Genomic DNA, 21122 nt, shown 5'->3' on the forward strand with positions numbered 1-21122 from the left:
TAATATAATAGTAAATTATAATAATTAACATATATTAATATTGTGTATTATATTAAATCATATTTAATTTCCCTTTGGGATTAATAAATTATTTTTGAATTTGAAATATAAGGTAGATTTCAGTTTACTTTAAAATTGAAATTTATAAGGACTTGTTTAGAAACCTGTTCATATTGGCGGGATTGTTTATTTTACTATTTTCTCCACTGTCTGTTCAATGAGAGTATCAATACATTTGAAAATATGACTAAATACACTTACTGTGTGCAGTTTAGTGATACAAAATCACACCTTTTTGTGTGACTGATGTCCGAAAGAAGCGTATTGCAAATGTGTTTCTCAAGAGCAGTATTTATGTTTGTGGTGTCACAGCCATTGAGTTACCTAAAAAAATAAACAGTCCTTATCATCAATTTTATTGCTATTATGATAGTAGCACAAAATATAATGATAAAACTTTAAGTCCTTGTTGCCCAACTCTGTTTTAAATACAAAATGGAAGCAGGGAGGAAGGTATCGGCTTCAAAGTGGACATATTCTCTTGATTTGTTGTTTCCATCTTCACACCAGTGGAAAAGGAAGTGAAACCAGTGACATGGTGCACTCTTTGTCATTCAAATAACCTCATGAATATTTCAGCGCTGTGATCTGTGACGGGCTGGAGTGGGCCGCGATCTTCAGCGTGGAGTGGATTTAGTCAGAGCAATGACCTCCGTGTCATTTTAGCGGGAAGACAACACAGCATTCGCCTTTCTGTCCTTGAACTAGGCCTCTATATGCATTTTCTTTCTTACTTCTTAAAGAAATTGAGCATAATTACAAGCACCTTATAGTAACCTCTGTCTGGGTCAAGCTTGATGTTTCTAGCTTGAACTTAGCTTGTGGGCTGACTGGGTGAAAGGTAAACCCTAATGAGGCAAGAGGAGGAAATGTTTGTAACCTGCCCCTGCACCCTGAATAGAAAAACACAGGAAGTGAAGGTTCTCTTGACGTGTTCCCTTTTAGTTCCTCCTGTGAAGTGGCTTTAGCGCTCTCAAACACCGCTCCATGTCATAACTCCATCATATAAGGCAGCATCTCTGCGTTAATTATATTCAGTGTGGCCCCTTTAAGAGCCCTAATGTCCTTTTTTGAGAATGAGTGCTGACCATGGTTGCCGGGTGGTGGTGGCGGGGGGAGTCTGGCTCTAATCAGGGTTGCCAGATCTGACTGACTGTTTCCAGCCCAAACACAATGTAGAACCCAAGCAACTCTTAAAAACCCAGCCCAAATCTCAACTTCTAATGAAACTCATGTTCATAGTGTCAGATTTTGTCACATATACTATGTCCTTTTAAAGCAGAGGTGTCCAAAGTGTGGCACGTGGGCCGTCTGTGACCCTTGAAATAATTTTGTTTGGTCCCTGAATGGTTAAAAATTTGGGCAACAAAATAGAGAACAGCAGATGTTTCAAAACATTTGGAAATGGTCAGTTATTGAACTGTTCGAAGCCCATTTTATGTTTTAGATTTCATAATTTTTTTATTTTTTGAGCAGGTAAAACAAAAACAAAAAAAGAAAGAAAGAAAGAAATCACAATGCACTTATTTTTGTATGATGGAGGACTAACACCATTCTTATTTTTATGCAGTTGGCGAAACATTAAATTGATTCTGTGCAAGTTATTCAGGTTGTTGCTAGTTAACCAAAGAGTGGTGAGCTGTTGGGTGACCAAAGAGTGAGTGAGCTGCTAGGTAAAAAAAGAGTGAATGAGTTAGTTGATGCCACCAACCTCCTTAGCTGGTTGTGAGAGGCTGAGTGGCTAAAGTATTTCCTCTGCCTACATCACCCAGAATTCTATGCGGTTCTGGATCGTTGTTCAGCGAAATTGAGCCGCCATCTTGGTTAACAAGCGCAGAGCAAAGCATAGATGGAGGATGGCTTGAAGACCAACAAAAAGAAAGTATATTGACACTTTTGACCAATATGCAAGAGAAAGATATATCAACAAAATCACTGCTATCGAGACCAACCCATAAGAGACAGATAAAGGAGACATGTCAAACGACGTGGACAAGCTAACTCCGGTCTCATATTTTGACTCGGTTCATGAAGACTGCATACACCTTGGAGGAACTTCGCTGTCTGAAATCTTTGGACGCATAAAATCGGCTTTGTAAAGGACGTACGAATTCTTCACGTCAATAACAAGGTTCTGGTGACCGGCAGAGTAAGTACATGTAGCAACATACACGTAGGCTACATGTCCGTGTTAGCTTGCAGATAAAAACTACATTAGCTAATGTTGCTAGTTTGGCAGTAAGTAGTAGTACTACTACTACAGTAAATATCACTGATATTGGTGGGTAGAGTACTCAAAAATTGTGATCGAGTACTAGATGTAATATTCTTATATTGTTTTCAAGTATGGGAATCAGGCGAGAGCTAGTTCTAATTTTGTGGCTTGTTTATTGTTGTCATAGCAACTCCGTAGCAACGGGCATGGCAGTTACTGACACCTACAAGCTACAGCTATTGGTTACAAAGCTCCCGGAAGTGCCTCAATCGTGATATACATTATTAATTTATTGCCCAGCCCTAATTAATCAAATGTCACATTTGGCAGATTCTAGACATTTAAAAATAAAAATAAACTAATACGATTAGTGCAATAACGGCATTTTATTCAAAGTTTTTTCGGTTTCCTGCCACACAGTGACAACTATTTCAAAGCAACACTTTCTAAAAACCTGCCAAAATGTGTGAAGAGTAGCCAAAATTTTAACAGCTGTTTTTTTTTCTCCCCAACCCATTTGAGTGGAAACCAACCCAATCTGGCAACACTGGCTCTAATCCCAATCGCCCACCCCTCTACCCCCATGCAAACCCCGTCCAAACGCATGCCCTTATCTACCATTGGAATGCAACAACTGCGCCGGGGAGAAAAGAAGACGGGGTGGGCTGGCTGAAACCCCCTTGCCAGACCCCCGTATGGCTTCTGAATCCCCCCCACCTCCTCATCTACCATACTCCACCTCCAAGCGAGCGACGTGCCCGGCTCCAACTAAAAAAAAAGTGAGCTAGACATGCTCAGAAGATAGGAGAGAGAGAGGGAGAGCGAGCGAGAAGGAGAGTCAGGGACAGGCAGTGCTGAAAAGGAGAGCACAAAGAGAAGGAAAGTGGAGCAGGGGAGGGGAACAGGAGGCTGGGAGAAGGGAGAGGGAAAGACAAAAGAAGGAGAGGGGAGACGTAGCAGGGTGAAGCGGAGGGGACTGAGCAAATGGCTACGGAGGAGACGGCGGGGGGAGCCAGGAAAGCCACCAAGAGCAAACTGTTTGAGTTCCTGGTCCATGGAGTGGTGAGTGGCGCTGTCTTGTCATTCCTGCTCTGGCATGCATCTGTGTGGATGAATCGGTGTAAGCGTGAGAGAGAGAGAGAGAGCTGGGTTAACGCTGGCCATGTGAAGGTTATTTCCAGCCCCTCGGATCTGTCAGGAGAAGTGGAGCAGCATGAATGGAGCATGAGGGGAGGATGTTGGAGCTCGCCTGCACATGAAAAATCACAGAAATCGAAGCAGAGCTGCAGAAGGCAAGGAAAGAAAAGCAAGAAAAACAGCCAGATTCCCTCCCCTTTGGCTAGCAGAGACGCACACTGCTTTACTGGGATTCAGAGACCCCAAGAGAGCGAGGGAGAGGGTGGGAAATGACGAGTCCTCTGGAGTATCCTTCCAGGAGGCGTGCTGCCGCCGCCGCTGCTGGTCCGTGGAAGGATTTGAACCTGTAAGGTCACCAGACGACAGATGTATAGTGTGGAAGATGGAGCCACGGCTGGCAGAACAATCAGTCCATTCATGTGAAGCTAGCATGAAATGTCAAGCCCAGTGTTACTCATGTGGTTAGAGGTTAGACAACTGTTACCATAAGCTTCCCTGCACCACATGGACTCTAGACGGGTTTGTTTAGGGGAGTAAAAAGAAAAATCTCTTGTAAAACTTCACAACATTTACCTCCAGAATATCTGTGGTGTCTCTGCCGATCTGTGGCTTAATATGTGCTTGTGACCCCTAGTCTCACGTCTGTTGGTCAATTCAAACAAAAGATGTTCGTTTTGAGATGCATGCAGTATGTTTAGAGTAAAACAATCAATAATTTTTTTAATATTTTATTGCTTACGTAGCAAATTTTACAAATTATTAATCGGATACTCAATATTCTGTTAAAAATGTCAAGGTGACATTATCCAATGATGATTAATTGTGATTAATCAATAATTTAAATAATCGTCAACTAGTTTAGCAATCAACTAGTTATTAACTGGAGTATAGAGACTCTAAAAAATTTAATTTGCTGAAAGGACAACATATTAAGAGGAGTATTTAAGCCAAAACTACAAAAAATATACAGTTTTCATTTAAAATAAATAAAAAAAACCTTTGCCTGTAAATATATTCTACCCAGAATTCTTGTATTAATCACCTTTTGCCATCCAATTATTTCTCAGTTAATCAAAAAAATAATCAGCAGATTTGCCACAAACTGTATTTAAGTCAAGCAGAAGGGCTGAGCTTTTCACATATTGATATTTACAAAAACATTTTCATGCAATTTTTAAAACTTTATTGCTTTACTTTACAAAATGTATTAATTGAATCTAAATTAACATGCCTGTGGAAAAAAAAATCCTATTTTTATTTTATTGCTCATTTGTCATATTTAATTGTTTTGATTCAGTTACATTAGATGGTTTCAAGGCTTGAAAAGTGTTAAAATCATACCCTGCCATCTGAAACGTATTTAAGACCAAAAAGTCTGAAGTGGACTTCCTGCTTCATGACCCAAGTGTGCTTGATCTTTGGGTTAGAAACGGTGGCTTAGTGTGGGTCCGTCAATTACTGCTCCTTGAGTGAAGATGCTGTTAAGCTGCTAAATGCTAAAGCTAGTGTGGACATTTAATTTAACCACTGCTGTTTTTATTTCTGTCTTCATCTAAAGCAAGTCTTTATTTAACAACCTTTTAATTTGCATTTCCATGTTTTAAAAAAGTACGATGTTCTTTGCTGTAGCCTTTGTGAAGTTACTGATAAGCTGCTAAATGCTAAAGCTAGCCGGTATGTAAACAGGGAAGATATGGTTTTAAGTATGTCATTTTTTATTTTTGTCCTTACATAAAACCTGCTATAGCGTACAAAATATTTGCTGCCATCTCATCTTACTTTAAGATTCTATTTTTGTTAATTTGCTTCCCCTATTTCCTCTTCAATGTATTACATTTGAAAGAACTCAGTATGCAAAGCACAGACACATCAAAAGTACTTCTGGATTATATTGTGGTTTATTTTTATTAATTTATACATTTAAAAGACTAAGCTGCATCTTTACAATGATGTTATTTACATGTGATCTGATTTTTACGTCGGCAAAAAATCAAACAAAGAAAGCAAGTTTGCTACTTGTATAAAATAAAATCTGATCATTCAAAGACTACATAAACAACATTTCTGCTTCTCAAATTTTAATATTTAGTAGTTTCTATCAAATTTTGTGATTTATTCTACTTTATGGCTAACAGGCTAATACAAAATTAAGAAAATAATACTTTTGCCATTACTTCGATAACATTGTATTGATGCCAATACCTTGCCATGATCAAATTTCATAATCTCAGATAATAATTTGAGCCATCAGATAGGAATTTGTGTAGCTAAATTTTGCAACACTTCTTCAGTATAAGAGGTTAAAACAAAGATGATGAAAGCTCAACTTGTGCAACTAGTTTTAGACTGAGCTCAGTTTTAATCGATGCTGATGTCAGCTTTAGCGACACCAGCTTGATTTATAGACTGAAACCAGAAGAGGCATTGTGTCTTTGACAGGAGCAGTCATTAAAAGGGTTTTGGGGGACTGACGCTTGCAGACACACTTTAGGAAACAATGACCCGGGTGATTGATGAGCCAGATGAGCGTGTCCTCTCAACAGACCAATTAACCTTGATGAGGCTCTGGCTGCTCAAAGCCAAATATTTCCCTCTGCTTACGTTTCTCTCATGCCTTCGTCTTCCTCCTTCATCCTCTCTTTATTGCCCCCACATCTGAAGATGGAAAAGACTTGTTATAAAAGTTGCAGGAGGTCCTTTTGGTGTGTGTTCTCCAAAATGGAGGGATATTTATCCCGAGGGACAGGACTTGGGACAGTTTGCCAGCTTGTGGCAAGCGATGACGTCTCATTTCCTTTCATGGCTGAAATGAGCAAAGAAGAAATGCTTTTTGAGGCAGAAAACGCAGATTTAAATGTTTTTTTTCGTTTGTAAATATAGCAATCAGAGCTATAGTTTCAGCTCCTGCAGGTTGTGGAGCTCCAGCAGGATTTGACCAAGCTTTGGTTCAATGGCTGATGGGTAGGCTGAGGCCTCCTCCTCTCCCTCTCTCATTATCTTGCTTACCTCCCAGCTGTCTCTGGCTTTGGAGGTCAGCTAGGGCCAGGTTGTAAGAAAAATCCTTCCAGGGCTCTTTGTGAGAAACTCTGATAAGCCAAAACATGAACCGAAACTCTGTAGCTGTGTTGTCTGAAACATTCTGCACATTTTTCTACCAAACTCTCTCAGACTAAATTTTCTTTGTTGCAATCCTTAAAAAGAATGTGAATCGTAGCTCTCAGCTACCTATGGAGGAGTTTTAACCATGCAAATCAATCAGTTTGTTTGGACATATCATCATATGCACAAACCTTGTGATATAAATTTAGTCTGCAAAGTAAAATAAAAGAAATTCAACATCCACTTCACTTTCCAAGCACAATGTGCTGGTTACCTTGAATTATCCACAATAGTCCAAAGACCTTGCCATGATCAGTCTTCTCTGAAATTACTTTTTACCAGAGAAATTGTCATTTAGTGTGAAATATGTGGTTGGATTTTTGCAGTTTCTGTTGAATTTTCTTTCTTCATGAAATGTGTTATGAGTCCAGAAACCTCATCTCAACTCATAAAACCACCTGCATAGTTGTGTAACTGGAGCATTTTATTGATTTAAATAACATTTAAAGTTCCTGTTTTATAAATTTGTTCTCCTAGTCGGTCCAGCTCATGGGTTGTTGTCTGACCTTAATTGGAGGGAGATTTATTTTGTGTCCTCATCACAGAATTGGCAGAGACATTTCAGGTGATGGTGGACTTTTCCCAAAGAACCCAAACGTAATTTTTAATCCAAACTGACAGTTAAAAAAAAAAAGACTAAGATTGGTTAGTTTGAAAAGTTAAGCCAATTTCTTTAAAAGCGCAGCATAACGAAGATGAAAGGCAGGATACAGGCAACATAACAATTTTATGTTTTAGCACACAATTTGTACCAAAATTGTTATAGAACGAGACACATGAGCAATTCAAAGAAAGTAAATCTGAAGGCCTGTTTTGATTTGTATTTGTTTATTTATTTTATTTTGTGTTTGGTAAAATTAGGTGCTAAAAGGCTTATTTAAGTAGTAGTATTTTTTTCATGCAAACCTGTGATCTCTGTTGTTTTAAATAATTAGAGGTCAACGTTTTAAGAAGAAAAAATAAACAATTTAAACATACTAAATCAATCTGCAGGCATTTTTCATTATTTAGTATCATTTCATGAAAGTGACAAACATTTAATTGAACATTTTCACAAAGTAATGATTCATCAATATATATGTGTGGCTGTCAAAGTGATAAATAAAAAAATTAACAGCTAATTAGTTGGCTTTTTACTGTTGCTTAAGATGCAATTGCCTCCCAATAATAGGAGCATTGAGATACAAAATTATTTATGTTTCATTTTTCAGCATCTACTTAAATGAAAATGCACTTAGTTTTTGGAATATCATTGTAATACTTTTATATAGAAACCCAAAATATTAAACAAGATTATATTAAATGTAGGGCTGCAAATAACGATTAATTTAGTAATTGTTAATTCTGACAATTAATTGCATAAAAAAACATATAAGATATTGTGCAGATTTTACGTCTAACTACATTAACCTGTTATGTACAATTTTAGAAATACATTAATAGATGCAAATAAACAAATAATTAATTGCATTTTATTGCCTAAAATGCAATTTGAAAAGCAAAACTTTCTTAAATTATTCTCTGATGAAATGCACCACTCCAGACTAAAAAAATAACCAATAGGAACCAGGTAGAGAGCCTTAGCGCTGTCAATCATCCTTGTGAATGTACTGCTAAAAGTGCTAATATTGGAGAGAACTGTTTTTTTTATGTCATCTGTGGCCATGCTAACTAGTATGAGCATTGACAACATGCTACGCTAGCTTCAGCGTGCCAGAGAACAAGATTGGGATTGTGATTGACAGCGCTAAGACCCGCCTCCTGGTTCTGATTGGTTATTCAGAGCTAGCAGTGGAAGAATTCAGAGAAGCTCACATTTTTCATAGATTATCTGTCTCATACTGTCAGGACATAGTGACAGTTTCAACAATTAAGTAAAAAATATGTATATTTTTTATAAAGGTTACATACTGCAGCTTTAACTCATAAGCAAGAAAGAAATTCTTTAAAGAGGCAGAGTAAAAAGCGAAACGTTGTAGTGAATTTCTGTAGCTGACTGAGAGGCTCGTTGGGTTGTGCTTTCAGACAGCGTGGGTTAAGTTTGGCCTCTCTAAATCCCTCCAGCCTCTCTGAGATGCCAGCACACTTCTCAGATAGCCGTCCACATGGCAGATTCGATCGCTGGACGGCTGGCGGAGCCCCGGGCGAGTGTTGGAGTCAGTTCAGCAGGTCGCATTATAGAGTGGGCCTTCATTGTGTGTTTGTGTGGATTTACATCATCCTGCTATGGATTTCTGTATCTGGTATCTGCTGGGCTCAGGTTCTCCTGACGACCGCTTGTCTGCTGGGTCCAGTCTGATCCCTGTTTCATCGTCTAATCCATGAGAGTAGACTCTAAAGACTTGAGAAAGGTGACAACATTGGGGCAGGAGGACGTCTGGCCATATGCTGTTTTATCCCCTCCAGTCCGGAGACCCCTCTCGGTTGCCACATCCCCTCCCCCATGACAGACCAAACTCCCAGTCAGAGTGACGGGAACGTCTGTTTGGACTTCTTATCACGTGTTATCTCAGCCTGGTCCATTTCAATGGCAGCACGTTATGTCTGCCTTCATTATGCCGTCAGAATCTGTTTGTAGTGGCGAATTTTCTCCCATCCCTATATGGATTTAGTCATGTAATATTGTTTGTTTGCTCACTGTCGGTTCTTAGTGTTTTTGTTTGTTTTCACTGTGTTTGTGGAGAGTCTAAAGATCACTTTGGATGCGTGTGTGCGCCAGGGTTATGACAGTCTTGGATCTTATTTCATTGTGACTTTTTATTTGTCTAATTCAGTTAGTTTTAATTAGTTTTTAGAGTGTGTTTGCTAGTTTTTTATTAGTTATTATTTGAATATTGTCTAGTTTTAGTTTAGATTTTATTAGGCATAGTAGTACTTTTATTTTTTTCCATACTTTTTTTGATGCAGAATTCAAAAGGTCAAAGTATTGCATTGTATTGTGATTATTTATGCCATGTTGAATACTCAATAAATGTATTATATTATTGTTGAACAACCAACTGACTTTTGTCGTCGCCATTTTGCGGAATAGCGTAAGCGCCGCCAGGAGGAGGATGGGGTGCCGTAATTTGCCGACAACTGATGTAAACTGCGTTTGTGGGGGGGGGGAATAAATAAATTTCACATCAGTTTGAAAGGTTAAGAAATATACTCATAAACACAAAAAATAAGGATACTGTATCTATAGTTTCAGTATATTTTGGTTAGTTATATAAACTCACAATATAGTTCCAGTTAATTACAGTTTTTTCCTATTAATTACCATTTTAATCTCCGTTTCAGTTTTTGTTTTGGTAGTTTTAATCAGTTAAAATAATGTTGGCATTGGCCTGTAAACTATCCACATCGCTCAAACGTTTCTGTATTTTCTCATGTTACAACTCCAGTGTGTTTGTCTTGGATTTAATGTAATAGTGGAAGAAAAAGGATACCAGGTTTTTGTCTTTGCAAAACAATCTCATGCTCAGTCAGATCAGATTGAGATCACCAATTTATAACTCTTTGCACAGATTCTCAGTGGACACGTTTCCACTGAGTGGGTCGCTGCGGTTCGGTACGCAATTTTATGGTCCGGTGTATTCAGGGAAATGTTTCCACTGCTAATTGGTCTCTCACTGGGCAGTACTTTGTCTCATTCATGTTCCAAGCAGTGGCATTTTCCTGTCCTCCAATCAATGGACTATGTTGTGCTGAATGGGTATAGTAGCACTTTGCATCAATCTGATGGCTAAATAAGAAATTTAAAACAATATATTTGTTGTTGACCTGATATGTCTGTATAGTTAGTTATTTAGCAGCAGAAAGGGGTTTTGCTTTGAAAATGTTGCCTATTTTGTTGCCATTAGTTGTTTTCGGTAAAATGTGATTGATTACTTACAGATCCTGCAATTAACTCGATTAATAGTTTTAATCGAGTCAATTACACTGCTTTCTCGTGTGAAAATCGACCAATTTTCAGTTGCCTGAAGTATAAACACTATAGGATCTCAGAGATCAACATCTTTTTGGTATGAATTGTGTGAAAAATGACCTTAAAGAGACTGATGAAAGCTGGTAAGACGGTGTCAATCTATGCTAAAAGTGAAATAAAATGATCTCAGTTACATTTTGTAAATAAACTGAGGAACAAATACTCTGTTTTTGGAGGCATCTTCTGCAGTCAAAACAAAGTAAAATGTAATTTTGTAAACAAAATGACTATTATTAAATCTAAAGAAATATAGAGGGAAGCGTTTTTCTTCCCATAATCCCAACTGTGAAGTATGAGGGTGGAAGCGTCATGATGTGTGTGTGTGTGTTTTGCTGCAGGAAGGACTGGTGCACTCCATAAAGTAGATGGCATCATGAAGGAAGAACGATGTAAAAAATATTGAGACATAAAATCAGCTATAAATCATAAGGTTAAACTTAGCCATAAATAGGGCTGGACAGTAAATCAATAACAGTATATATTGTGATAGACACATGATCAATATCAATAGATACTATATCTGATATAATATCCACTGAATTTTGATCCAGAACCGCACAGCATTATGGGAGATGTAGGCAGAGAAAACTCTTTAGCTGCTCAACCAGCAATGGTTTGATGGTGGCATCAACTAACTCACTCATTCTTTGGTTACCTATCAACAACCTGTTGATTAACTTGCGCAGTAGCAGCTTAAGGTTCCGTCATCGTGCCTTACAGTTGCTTAAAAATATAAAACAACAGCGTAGAATGAAAATTGGATAAAACCTGAAAGTTTATGTCACCAATTTGGTGACATTTCACATATTTGCAACAAAAAACTAATCAATAATTAGCGATATCGACTGATATTAATAATTATTGTGATATCGTGATAGATCTTTCAGCCGTCGTCATAAATGGGTCTTCCAGTTTATCTCATGCTCCAAGTTTGAGTGAAAAACAGTTTAATTGGAGAGGATTGGACATTGCGGGCTCAATCTGTTGTAGTTGAACAGAAACAGTCGGAGGTCTGTGCTCTGGGTAGACACTTGCTTTATTTCATGCAAACAGTGCTTTGGTTTCAGACAATAAACCAAGGCGGGGGGCAGCTGTTGCCATGAGAATGACAGGAACAGGTGAGAGACCCAGCTGTCCCCCACTGTCAGGAAGTCAACGTGGGAGACTGTTTGCATTATTAGGGAGATGTTTGGAGGGTTGAAAGCGATTTTAGATTACAGTTTTAGTTCCGCATTTGCGTTGTGAGAGATCAAAAGATCAAGATGAAAACGAAGGTCTCAGTGCAGTTCCTCTTGTTTTTGGTATTGTTTTATCGCTAAAGAAACAAGACAAATCACTGCTGGTGTTTTTTTTTTTGGTGGGGTGGGGGTTGTCGTTGAATTCAGTTGACTGCATATTACCCCAGTTACATTATATAGTTTAAAAGCACCTTGCAAAAGTATCCGTACCCCGTTAATTTATTGATTTTGCCACAATGCAACCACAGAAGTCAATGTGTTTTATTAAGAATATGATGAGCTGAGTTGAAATCCAAAATAATATATTTACAAAAAAACATGGATCTCATAAAAAGGGTTCAGAGAACAAAATGGACTTTGACAAAAAAAAAGTTAACTCAACAAACCAACTGACTGCAGAAACTAAGTATAACTGACCTAACAAGGAAATGACACAAGAATAAATTACTTGTTCTACCGACAGATTATTTTTCTTATAACCTGGAAAAAATGTTTTAAGTGAAATAATCTGTCAATGAAACTAGTACTTTTTCATCAATATTAAGGAATTATTGACCAAAAACAAGCTCCTATATTTTCCTGAAAAGTTAATAACAAGTAAGTTTTGTCTTATTTCATGTGTACTAAAATATCTGCACTAGAAACTAGACAAAAATACTTTGTAAGATTTTATGTTTTTACAGTGTTATTTGGTAACTCTTTAGTATGGCTGGACAATAAGTCAAGAATATGTATTGTAATAGACATGTGGTCAATATCGATAGATAAATTTTCAATAATTTTACTGAACTCTGACTCAGAACCGCAAAGCATTCTGGGAGATGTAGGCAAAGGAAAAACTTTAGCTGTTCAGCCTCTCACAGCCAGCTAAGCTAGGTAGGTGGAATCAACTAATTCACTCACTCTTTGGTTGTATAGCAACTCACTCATTCTGTAGTTACCTAGCAACACCATGTTGAGTAACTTGCACAGCAGCAGTTTAAGGTTTTGCCACTGTGCCTCATAACTGCTTAAAAAAAACACAGCAGCGTGAAGTGAAAACTGAATAAAACAAAGCGGAAAGGTCACTCTACCAGTTTGGCTAAATTTTAGATATTTAAAACAAAAAAACTAAGAATTATTGATATCGACTGATATGAAAAGCATATCAGTTATTTTAATAAATTATTTATAACACTAAAGATATCACTTGTTTGACCTCTTCGCTTTGCATTCCCCCCATTCAGCGTCCTGGCATGCCGTCTGGAGCGAGGATGCCCCACCAAGGAGCCCCCATGGGGCCTCCTGGCCCCCCGTATGGAGGGAGTCCGGCAGTGCGGCCTGGCCTGCCCTCCCCGGTGATGGAGCCGAGTCGTAAGCGGCCTGCCCCGTCCCAGCAGGTCCAGCAGCAGCAACAGCAGCAGCAACAGCAGCAGCAGCAGCAGGCCGTGCAGAACCGCGCCAGAAAGTGAGTCTGAAATCAGTGCAGATTTAAATCCAGCTGCATGGCTTGCATACAGGATCACCTTTTGTGTCTGCTTCTGTGTGATTTTAAAGGCAACAATAGCTATGGTTTCACTGGAAATTCATGACATTAATCCATCAGGAAACCTCCTGCAAACTGATTATTTATTAGAAGATCAAGAATGTACCTTTAATATATAGCTATACCTCTTTAAAAATGACAAAAATCTGATTAATGTAATAATTATTTATTTACAGTTTCCTCTGCTGTTTTTGGCTGTTTTGAAGTTCTTCCTCCTGACTTTTTGTCTCTTTTTAGCATGAAAATCCCTGGTGAATTGCTGTTTCCGCTTTCTGTTTTACTTTTTGTTTCCCTGTTGCAGCTCCTGGCAACCACTGATTGCAGTCGCTGATTTCTTTTGAAACTTCTCAAACGATGACGTTTGGCATGAATAAATTTCTTTTTTCTTTTTTTTTCCTGAATGCTTCAGATCACAGTAATTGGTTTGACTAGAATTAGTAACAATCATCATTAAGGACACTTTGCTTAACAAAGATTCCCAAAAATTTGAGTTTAAGCATTGAATTATCTGATATGAATTGTGCACAAACATGTGAAATGGTACTTTATTTTTCCTACAGCAAAATTAAATCTTGTTGCAACTCATACTAGTCCTTGTAGATGATGGCTGTAAGGAATGATCTCCTGTAGCAGTCTGTACTACAGCATTGCTGAAAAAGCATCTGACTGAAGACACCATGTTGTCATGATTAATTTTCTTAATTTTATGAAGAACCCTTCTTTTCACAATAATCTTCATCTTAAAGAAATTATCTAGCTTTCAAAGAGCAAAAGGTGTTTTAATCTCTACTCCATTTTCATGTGAAAAAAACTTAAATATGTTAAAAACTATTAAAAGTAGAAGTAATGTCCTAAAAGTTTTGATATTTGAGTGGTTATAAAAACACAAAGATTGCTGGAGAAAGTCTCTGCATCTGGAAGAAAAGCATGATTGATGGAGGAATCAAAAAGCATTTCTGCTTATTCTTAGTATTTGCAATTATTCACGCCATGATTTTTGTAAAAACTCAGAGCATAAAAATCAACTTGATGAGATGTGAAACCATGGGTTTTTGTCCGCCTCGTCTCAGCATCCATTTCAGTCTTTGTTTCCACTTCTCGCACTCGCTCATCGGCTCTCTCCCTCTTCTTATTATTATCTTGCCTCTGTTTTTTTGCACACTGCTTTGTTCTTCTTTTTCCTGCTGTGCACGAGCGATTGAACTTTATGTCTCAAAAGCGTTTTTTTTTTCTTTTTTGGATCCCACTTTTCCATCACATTGAGGCGGTCCACACAAAGCTCTCTGCATCTGCAGGGTTTAATTCGTCTAACACCTGAACATCTGTATCCCAGTTGCCCACACACACACACACACACACACACACACACACACACACACACACACACACACACACACACACACACAGCAGTGTGTCAGGTGTGGTCATTAGAAAGACAATCAATACGCACACCTCTCCGTTTCATTCTCTCACTATCTGCAGCTCGATTGATCCACTCACAATTAAGCAGGCTTGTCGAACATTTTAGAGGAAATGTTACTGAACCCCCAGAGCAGAATGTCTGGCTGCCGAGCGTCTGATCAATGCGCCAATGTGACCCGTCCAGGTGTCTTTGTGTCGTTTGTCTCTTAGACAGCGTTCTTCTGCTGACAAACAGGTTGGCGCTCCACCTCCGCTGCTGCCAGCTGAGGGCGGACCACCTGTGTTTGCAATGTCACTGAGCCCTCTGGGTCTGAGCTATAAGCGAAGTTGCTGCTGATGGAAGCATTTTTTTCACCCTGGCTGGCTTTGTTGTGTAAATACTTGTCTGGAAATTTGGTATTTTGATTTAAATTGAACGGATTTACCTTAAATTGATTTTCTGTCTCTGTGGTTTGATTATTAGATTTCAGAACCTCACCTTGACTCCAAATAAACGTCTCGTCTATCACATTGCTTTTTTTGGTAAAAAAAAAAAAAAAAAAAGTTTTTTTTACCTGATTAATCATTTAATCTTCACAATGATTGATAAATTACTCAATTACTCAGTGAATCATTAGTTGTAACCCTAAATTGTTTTGGAGAAAGTGTCTGCAACTACATTACAGAGTAGGGCTAACCTGATGATGATTTTTTTTGGATTAACTGATTAATAATTGGAAAGCAATAGGCGCTTAGAATTTGAGAAAATCGGAACATAGCATTTTTACGGTCTTTGCTCTATTGCTGCTTTGAGTGTTTTGTTCTTTTAGCAAATGGTTTTTATTTGAATCTTTATATTCCAGTTGACAATTAATTGATTACTAAATTAATTAGCGATGATTTCAATAATCGATTAATCACGATTAATCATTTCAGTTGTATATCGAATAAGGACGCTGGATGCATTTCTCCACGAAAATGTAACTTCAGGACATATTTCAACTATATTCAAGTCCAAGAAATGTGTTTTTACTGCAATGTTCTTCATTTAGGTGATACAATTTCAACCCAGTCATTCATGTTTGCACAACGCATCGAGTTAAACGGAAGCGTTTATGTTTTTCCACAGCTGTTGGTTCCTCTTTCTGTTAAAGTATGCATGATGTGCTCATCTGCACCACATGTTCATCACAACAAGATATGAGCTGAACCAGAGGGAAGATTTCCGCTCAAGTTTGCCCTCTACCCTGTGATCTCATATATCAGTGTATTGTCTGTCTCTGTGTGTGAAGCATGATTGTTTTGGTTCTCTGAGAAACTCTGTTGAATGAGCGTGTCCCTCGGGTGAGCAAGAAGCCTCCCAGGTCCTCCTCCGCTGCACGAGCATGGACACAGTTCCTCTCCCATCACAGCCTGGCCTTGTCCCAGTCGTAGAGTCTGCACCTACTAACAGACCCTTGAACTTCACACACGTCTAACACACACTTATGTTAAAGATAGAAAGAAAAAAAAGGAGCCGACAGGTGTTTCCCCGCTCTGAGTAAATATGTTTCTCGCCATAACACTAATCGGACAACCTTCGAATCCTCACCAATTCATAGGAAGCCAGTTGGATTTCCCGGAGCCAGCGAGATGCCGGCGAGGCAGATGGACATGAGAGAGCCCCAATCAGATCCCACGCTTGGATCAAAGTAGGAGTTTATTCTGCTGCTGCATGCCCCTTGTCTTTCTTTTGATGACTCTGGCCTTTTTTAGCCTCTTACCTGAGCCCAGCAACCCCCCTGAATGAACTAGTCTGGCCAAACGTATGCGGGTTGAGAGGGGACCCCTCTCTGGACTGTAGTAGTGCATGCTTTGGCCTGGAGCATGGCATGAAGGGGACCAGACTCCTATTGCAAAGTATTTTTCAGACAGTGTAAACTAGCAAATTGTTTGTGTTTTCTTTTTTATTCCCCTGTGGATGATTTAATCCTCCCTGCAGTGGGTTTGTTGCAGTATTTGGCATGCTGATAGAACTACTGCTTCACAAAGTGCTGCAGTGCTCTCTGACAAAAAATGAAACAAATTCTGCACTGCAAGAAATGAAGAAAATGTTCTCGCTGTGTAAGAGTAATGGCGTATTAGAGCCGCTGTAAATAGAAATAAGGATGAGTAAATTTATGCCAAAAACTCTCAGAAATTTTCTAGAAAAACAAGAAAATTTTAGGTTTGAAAATTTGCTAGAATTTTTTTTTTATCATTAGATTAATATCAGAAATTTTTGAGAAACAAAATAGGACATTTCTAAGTTTGAAAAGTAAAAAAAAAATTGACATTTGAATTTTTTTTTTCTCTCAAAATTTGAGGATTTTTTTGTTTTAGCAGTTTTTTGACTTTTCAAACTTTTCTTGTTTTTTCTAGAAAATTTCTGTGATTAATTTCTGAGGGTTTTTTTGGCAGAAATTTTCACAAAAAAAAAACAACATTTCTCCAAACTACAATGGTTGTAATACGTCGTTGTTGTAAACAGTATGGAATATGTCATACTAAGTAAGTTTTTGGTGTGGCACGTTTTGTAGTCAGTCCCTCCAGTTTCTTGAAAATCCATGGAAATTCATGCAAAATCAACAGATCTTTTGCACTAGTACATAATCAATTGTGAGCTTGTAGGAAATTTTCCTCAAAAATGATCGAGAGTGCTTACTCCCACCTGCAGGTGGCAGTATTTCTTACTTCTACTACATTGAATCTTACTTGGCGCAAAGTTCTAGTCCGTGATCAATGTGGCGAGGAACAGAAATATGTGGGAACAAAATTAGACAAATTAGAAAAGCAGCCAATGTCAAATTAAAAGTAGAATTACATGTTTTCATAAAACTTTTAACAATAAAGTAAATCAGCTTGCTCACAAATAGGTTAGGTCTCAATATATATTATTAAAGATCTTTTTAAATAAATTGAATGTGTTCTAAAACTTTTAAAATCAATAGTAGATCTAATATTACATTGTGTCAGTAGGCCATATTGCTGGTTATTGATATGGGCGGTTGCCCAGGGTAACGTTAAGAGTGGGGCGCAAGTGCACCATATAAAATAAATGCATTTATTTGACATTTTCCATCTCTTTCAAGCCTGTGCAGTCAGTGATGCGTTGATCTCCTGCATGCTGCTGAGGAAAGGAGACTTTTTTTGCGTTCTTTGTGCAGGACTGCATAAAGACCTAAAATTGATTTTTGGAAAATAGTTTGTAAAATCAAATTTAGCAAAAATGACCAAATAAAAGTTCAGCCTATTTTTCTTTTTCTGAATTTGACATTTATAAAAGCCAGGTAACAAGTTGTTGTTTCTCAATATCTTTAATGCATATAATCAGCAGTTCCTATGAGCTGCTTTTAACCAGGTCAGGTTTGTTTCTCTGTGGGTTTAAAACTCACTGTTTCTACATATTTGGATATTAACTCTTAAATAAATCATGATATGGTGTAATATTTTATACATTATTGCTTATTAAAGGCAAACAATTGATTTGCTAATTCGACATCATGATATTGCCGTCATCCGTCATGCTTTAAACTTAAAAATTAAAGATTTAATTTGCTTTTGCCGTCACTGCAGGTTGGCTTTTATGCAGCAGCTTCCAAAATATTCAACCACCCAGAACATTTTGTTTATCATTTTATCATGTTACATTCTCAAACCTTGTTACATATTTGGGTTTTATCCAGTTAGACCAACACAAATTGGTGCATAATTACAAAGTGATGCAAGTTTTTCAAGATTTTTTTCTTTTACAAATCTGAAAAGTGTGGAATGATGCATAAAACCTCCTTGAGAGAATACATCATAAATTCAGTTAAAATTCAGCTGCAAGCAATTTGGAGTATTAATCTGCCGTTGGACATCTGGAGATAATATCTGTCATCAACCTTCAAGTCTTGCCATATATTTCCAGCTACATTTAGATCTTTGTAGTAAAATATAAATATATTTTTAATAAAAACCATTCCACTGGCTGCTGTCCTGCTGGAGGATGAACCTCATGTTTCAAGACTTTCACAGCCTCTACCAGGTTTTCCTCAAGGATTGCCCCATTTTTAGCTCCATCCTTCTTGTCCAAAGCATGATGCTGCCACCACCATGCTTCCAAATGTTGGTTGTGTGTTAGAAGAGCCTCTTGAATACTTTCCTGATTGTCTGACTTATTAGATCTATGATCTGATACCTTTAAAGCCACAAATGTTACATTACATTGAGCTTCTTTCAGTATGAGATGTTTAAGGGCCTCTGTCACTTTAAATCGAAATAATCTTCTACTGGTCACGCCTCCCAACTCAACGTTTACACTCGTACGTGAAAACAGCTGCAAACAGATGCGCAATTATACAACCGTACTTCTTTGAAAAGCATTAGTAGATCCTCCTGCACAACCAACAAGAATGAAGCAAGTTGTTTCTGAATGGCTAATCAACAACAAAACACGTTTTTTCCAGCGGCCATTGTACAGCGGTAAAACCAGCTGATCAAACGTAGTGGAGCTCTGCTTCGGTTGCTAGGTGATGGGCTGGACTTTGCTGGGGTTGCTAGGTAACGCCGCAGTACCCGTTGATTGTGTCTCATCAATATTGAGGTTTTTGAAACGACTCAGTTTCTAGACAGCAAAGCACATTAAAAACAGCTGGATGGTTTTTAAAAGCAGTGAAGACTCAAATGGAACCATAAAACATGCAAAAAGTGAATTTTGCATAATGGGTCCGCTTTAAAGAATCAGTTTTATTTCAATTTTTAGGTTTTTCAATGAAGAAAAATGTAAGCATGTGTAAAAAAAAAAAAGAGGATAAATACATTTTCTTCTGTCTTCTGTTGTAGAAATTCAATGTCAAAATAGTAAAAACCAAATAAAAAAACCTGTACTTGTTACTAGAGCCATACTTAAGAACATTACCCCGTTCAATTTTATTTTTTAGGTAAAACTATTAGGAGCCATCGTGGAAGATTCAAAGAGCCACGTGTCTTGCAGACTCTTGGTTTAGATGGACGGCCACTTTTGCCAAACTCATTCCATTTTCAGATAATTGTTCAAGCTTGTTTTATTCTAACCAAAGCCTGGTTTGAACTTCTCCAAAACCTTCTTTCTGGATCTGTGCTGGTTCTCATGACGCTGCTTATTATCTAATATCTGTAGCAAACCTTCATAGAACAGCTGAGATCACATTAAAAACAGATGGACCATTTTCCTTTACAATAGGTTGTATTAACTTTTATTTAACAAAGTCAGATTTCTGACACACAAGATTTTCCCTCTACTTCACAGTTATGCACTAATTTCTGTCTGAATAGGAAACATTGAAGTTGACAGAAATTGCAAAAGGTCAAAGGCTCCGGGTATTTTTACAAGGCACTGTACGTAGGATGCAGCTTGCTGAAAGAAAGGTTATGTCTGCAATGAGAACGATAAGTTTAGATCATCTTGAGATGATGAGTTATTCTGATTTGCTGTTTTTTGCAGTGTAGCATTAGCTAGTTGTTTTTAGACGCCGTCTTTTTGCAGACACAGACGACTTGCATGAGCTGTGCTGCATATATCAAGGTGCCCACAGATGTTTAATTTAGCAAGCAAAGGAAACTGTAGTGTGATTTTTTTTTTTATCTTACAAGTGCATCAGTTTTTGTCTTCCTTAGTAGGTTAAAAAAAATAAAAAAATCATGACTCAATGAGCGCACATGCACACAGCGGAGACTCTGCATTCCTAAAAAGCTTATTTCGAACACATCCCGTCGCTGATTCTGCAGTGAGTTTGTGCATCTGTCTGTGTGAGTTGCGGTGAATACGTTTCAGGTGAAAGATGTGTGATGTGACACTTTCTGGGCTGTTGCAGGCTCTCGCTCCCCAGGTGGACGGCTGCATTTTCAGTGAGCACACAAACACAAGAGCGCGCACACACACAAACACACACACAGCTGGGATGCTGGGGTGCTGGATATGGCCCAGCATTTTAGCAGATGGCCTGGGTGCTACGCTATCAGTCACCATAGTAACATGCTCTCTTTTTCTTCTTTCTCTCTGTCTTTCTCTCCCTGTCTCTAGTGCTAAGAGAAGGAAAATGGCAGACAAGATTCTTCCGCAAAGGGTGAGGCTGCATATATTTACCTTTGTTGTTCTGTTGTTTTTTTCTGTCTGTCTTTTTTATCTCCTCTGTGCAAAGCAGAAGAAAAAAACCCTTATCGCTTTTTGATGCCATGGGATTCTTGGAAGGCGCAGACGGCTGGATCATTATTTATTTCCCAAAATGGGAAGGGAAAGGACGGGCGGAGTGATGAGAAGTTTTCTTTATGGGTTTTGTCCTGTTATTTGGATGGCTGCTGGTTGATTTACTCTGTAATTGTCAGGCTTAGATGCAAACATATGAAAAAGTGAAGGAGGCAGCAGACGACTCATGT

The 21122-nt window shown here is 38.1% G+C and overlaps 1 protein-coding gene across 6 annotated transcripts in view; it reads left to right on the plus strand.

Moving 5' to 3' along the window:
• The window catches only part of smarcd3b (SWI/SNF related BAF chromatin remodeling complex subunit D3b), a 51084-nt gene that overhangs the window by 14084 nt on the left and 15878 nt on the right, over positions 1 to 21122 (plus strand). The window contains exons 1-4 of one of the 6 annotated variants that reach the window (XM_008396639.3): positions 1920 to 2209; positions 13006 to 13226; positions 16307 to 16396; positions 20770 to 20812. In XM_008396639.3, the coding sequence (XP_008394861.1) occupies positions 13015 to 13226; positions 16307 to 16396; positions 20770 to 20812 (345 nt within the window). In that variant the 5' untranslated portion in view covers positions 1920 to 2209; positions 13006 to 13014. Of the gene's footprint in view, positions 1 to 1919; positions 2210 to 3037; positions 3338 to 13005; positions 13227 to 16306; positions 16397 to 20769; positions 20813 to 21122 lie in introns of those variants that run through there. The other 5 variants (XM_008396638.3, XM_008396637.3, XM_017301934.2 and 2 more) reach the window with 5 other exon arrangements.

The sequence above is a fragment of the Poecilia reticulata genome, chromosome 20 (assembly GCF_904066995.2).
Source record: "Poecilia reticulata chromosome 20, P_reticulata-male-v2, whole genome shotgun sequence".
Lineage (NCBI taxonomy): Eukaryota > Metazoa > Chordata > Actinopteri > Cyprinodontiformes > Poeciliidae > Poecilia > Poecilia reticulata.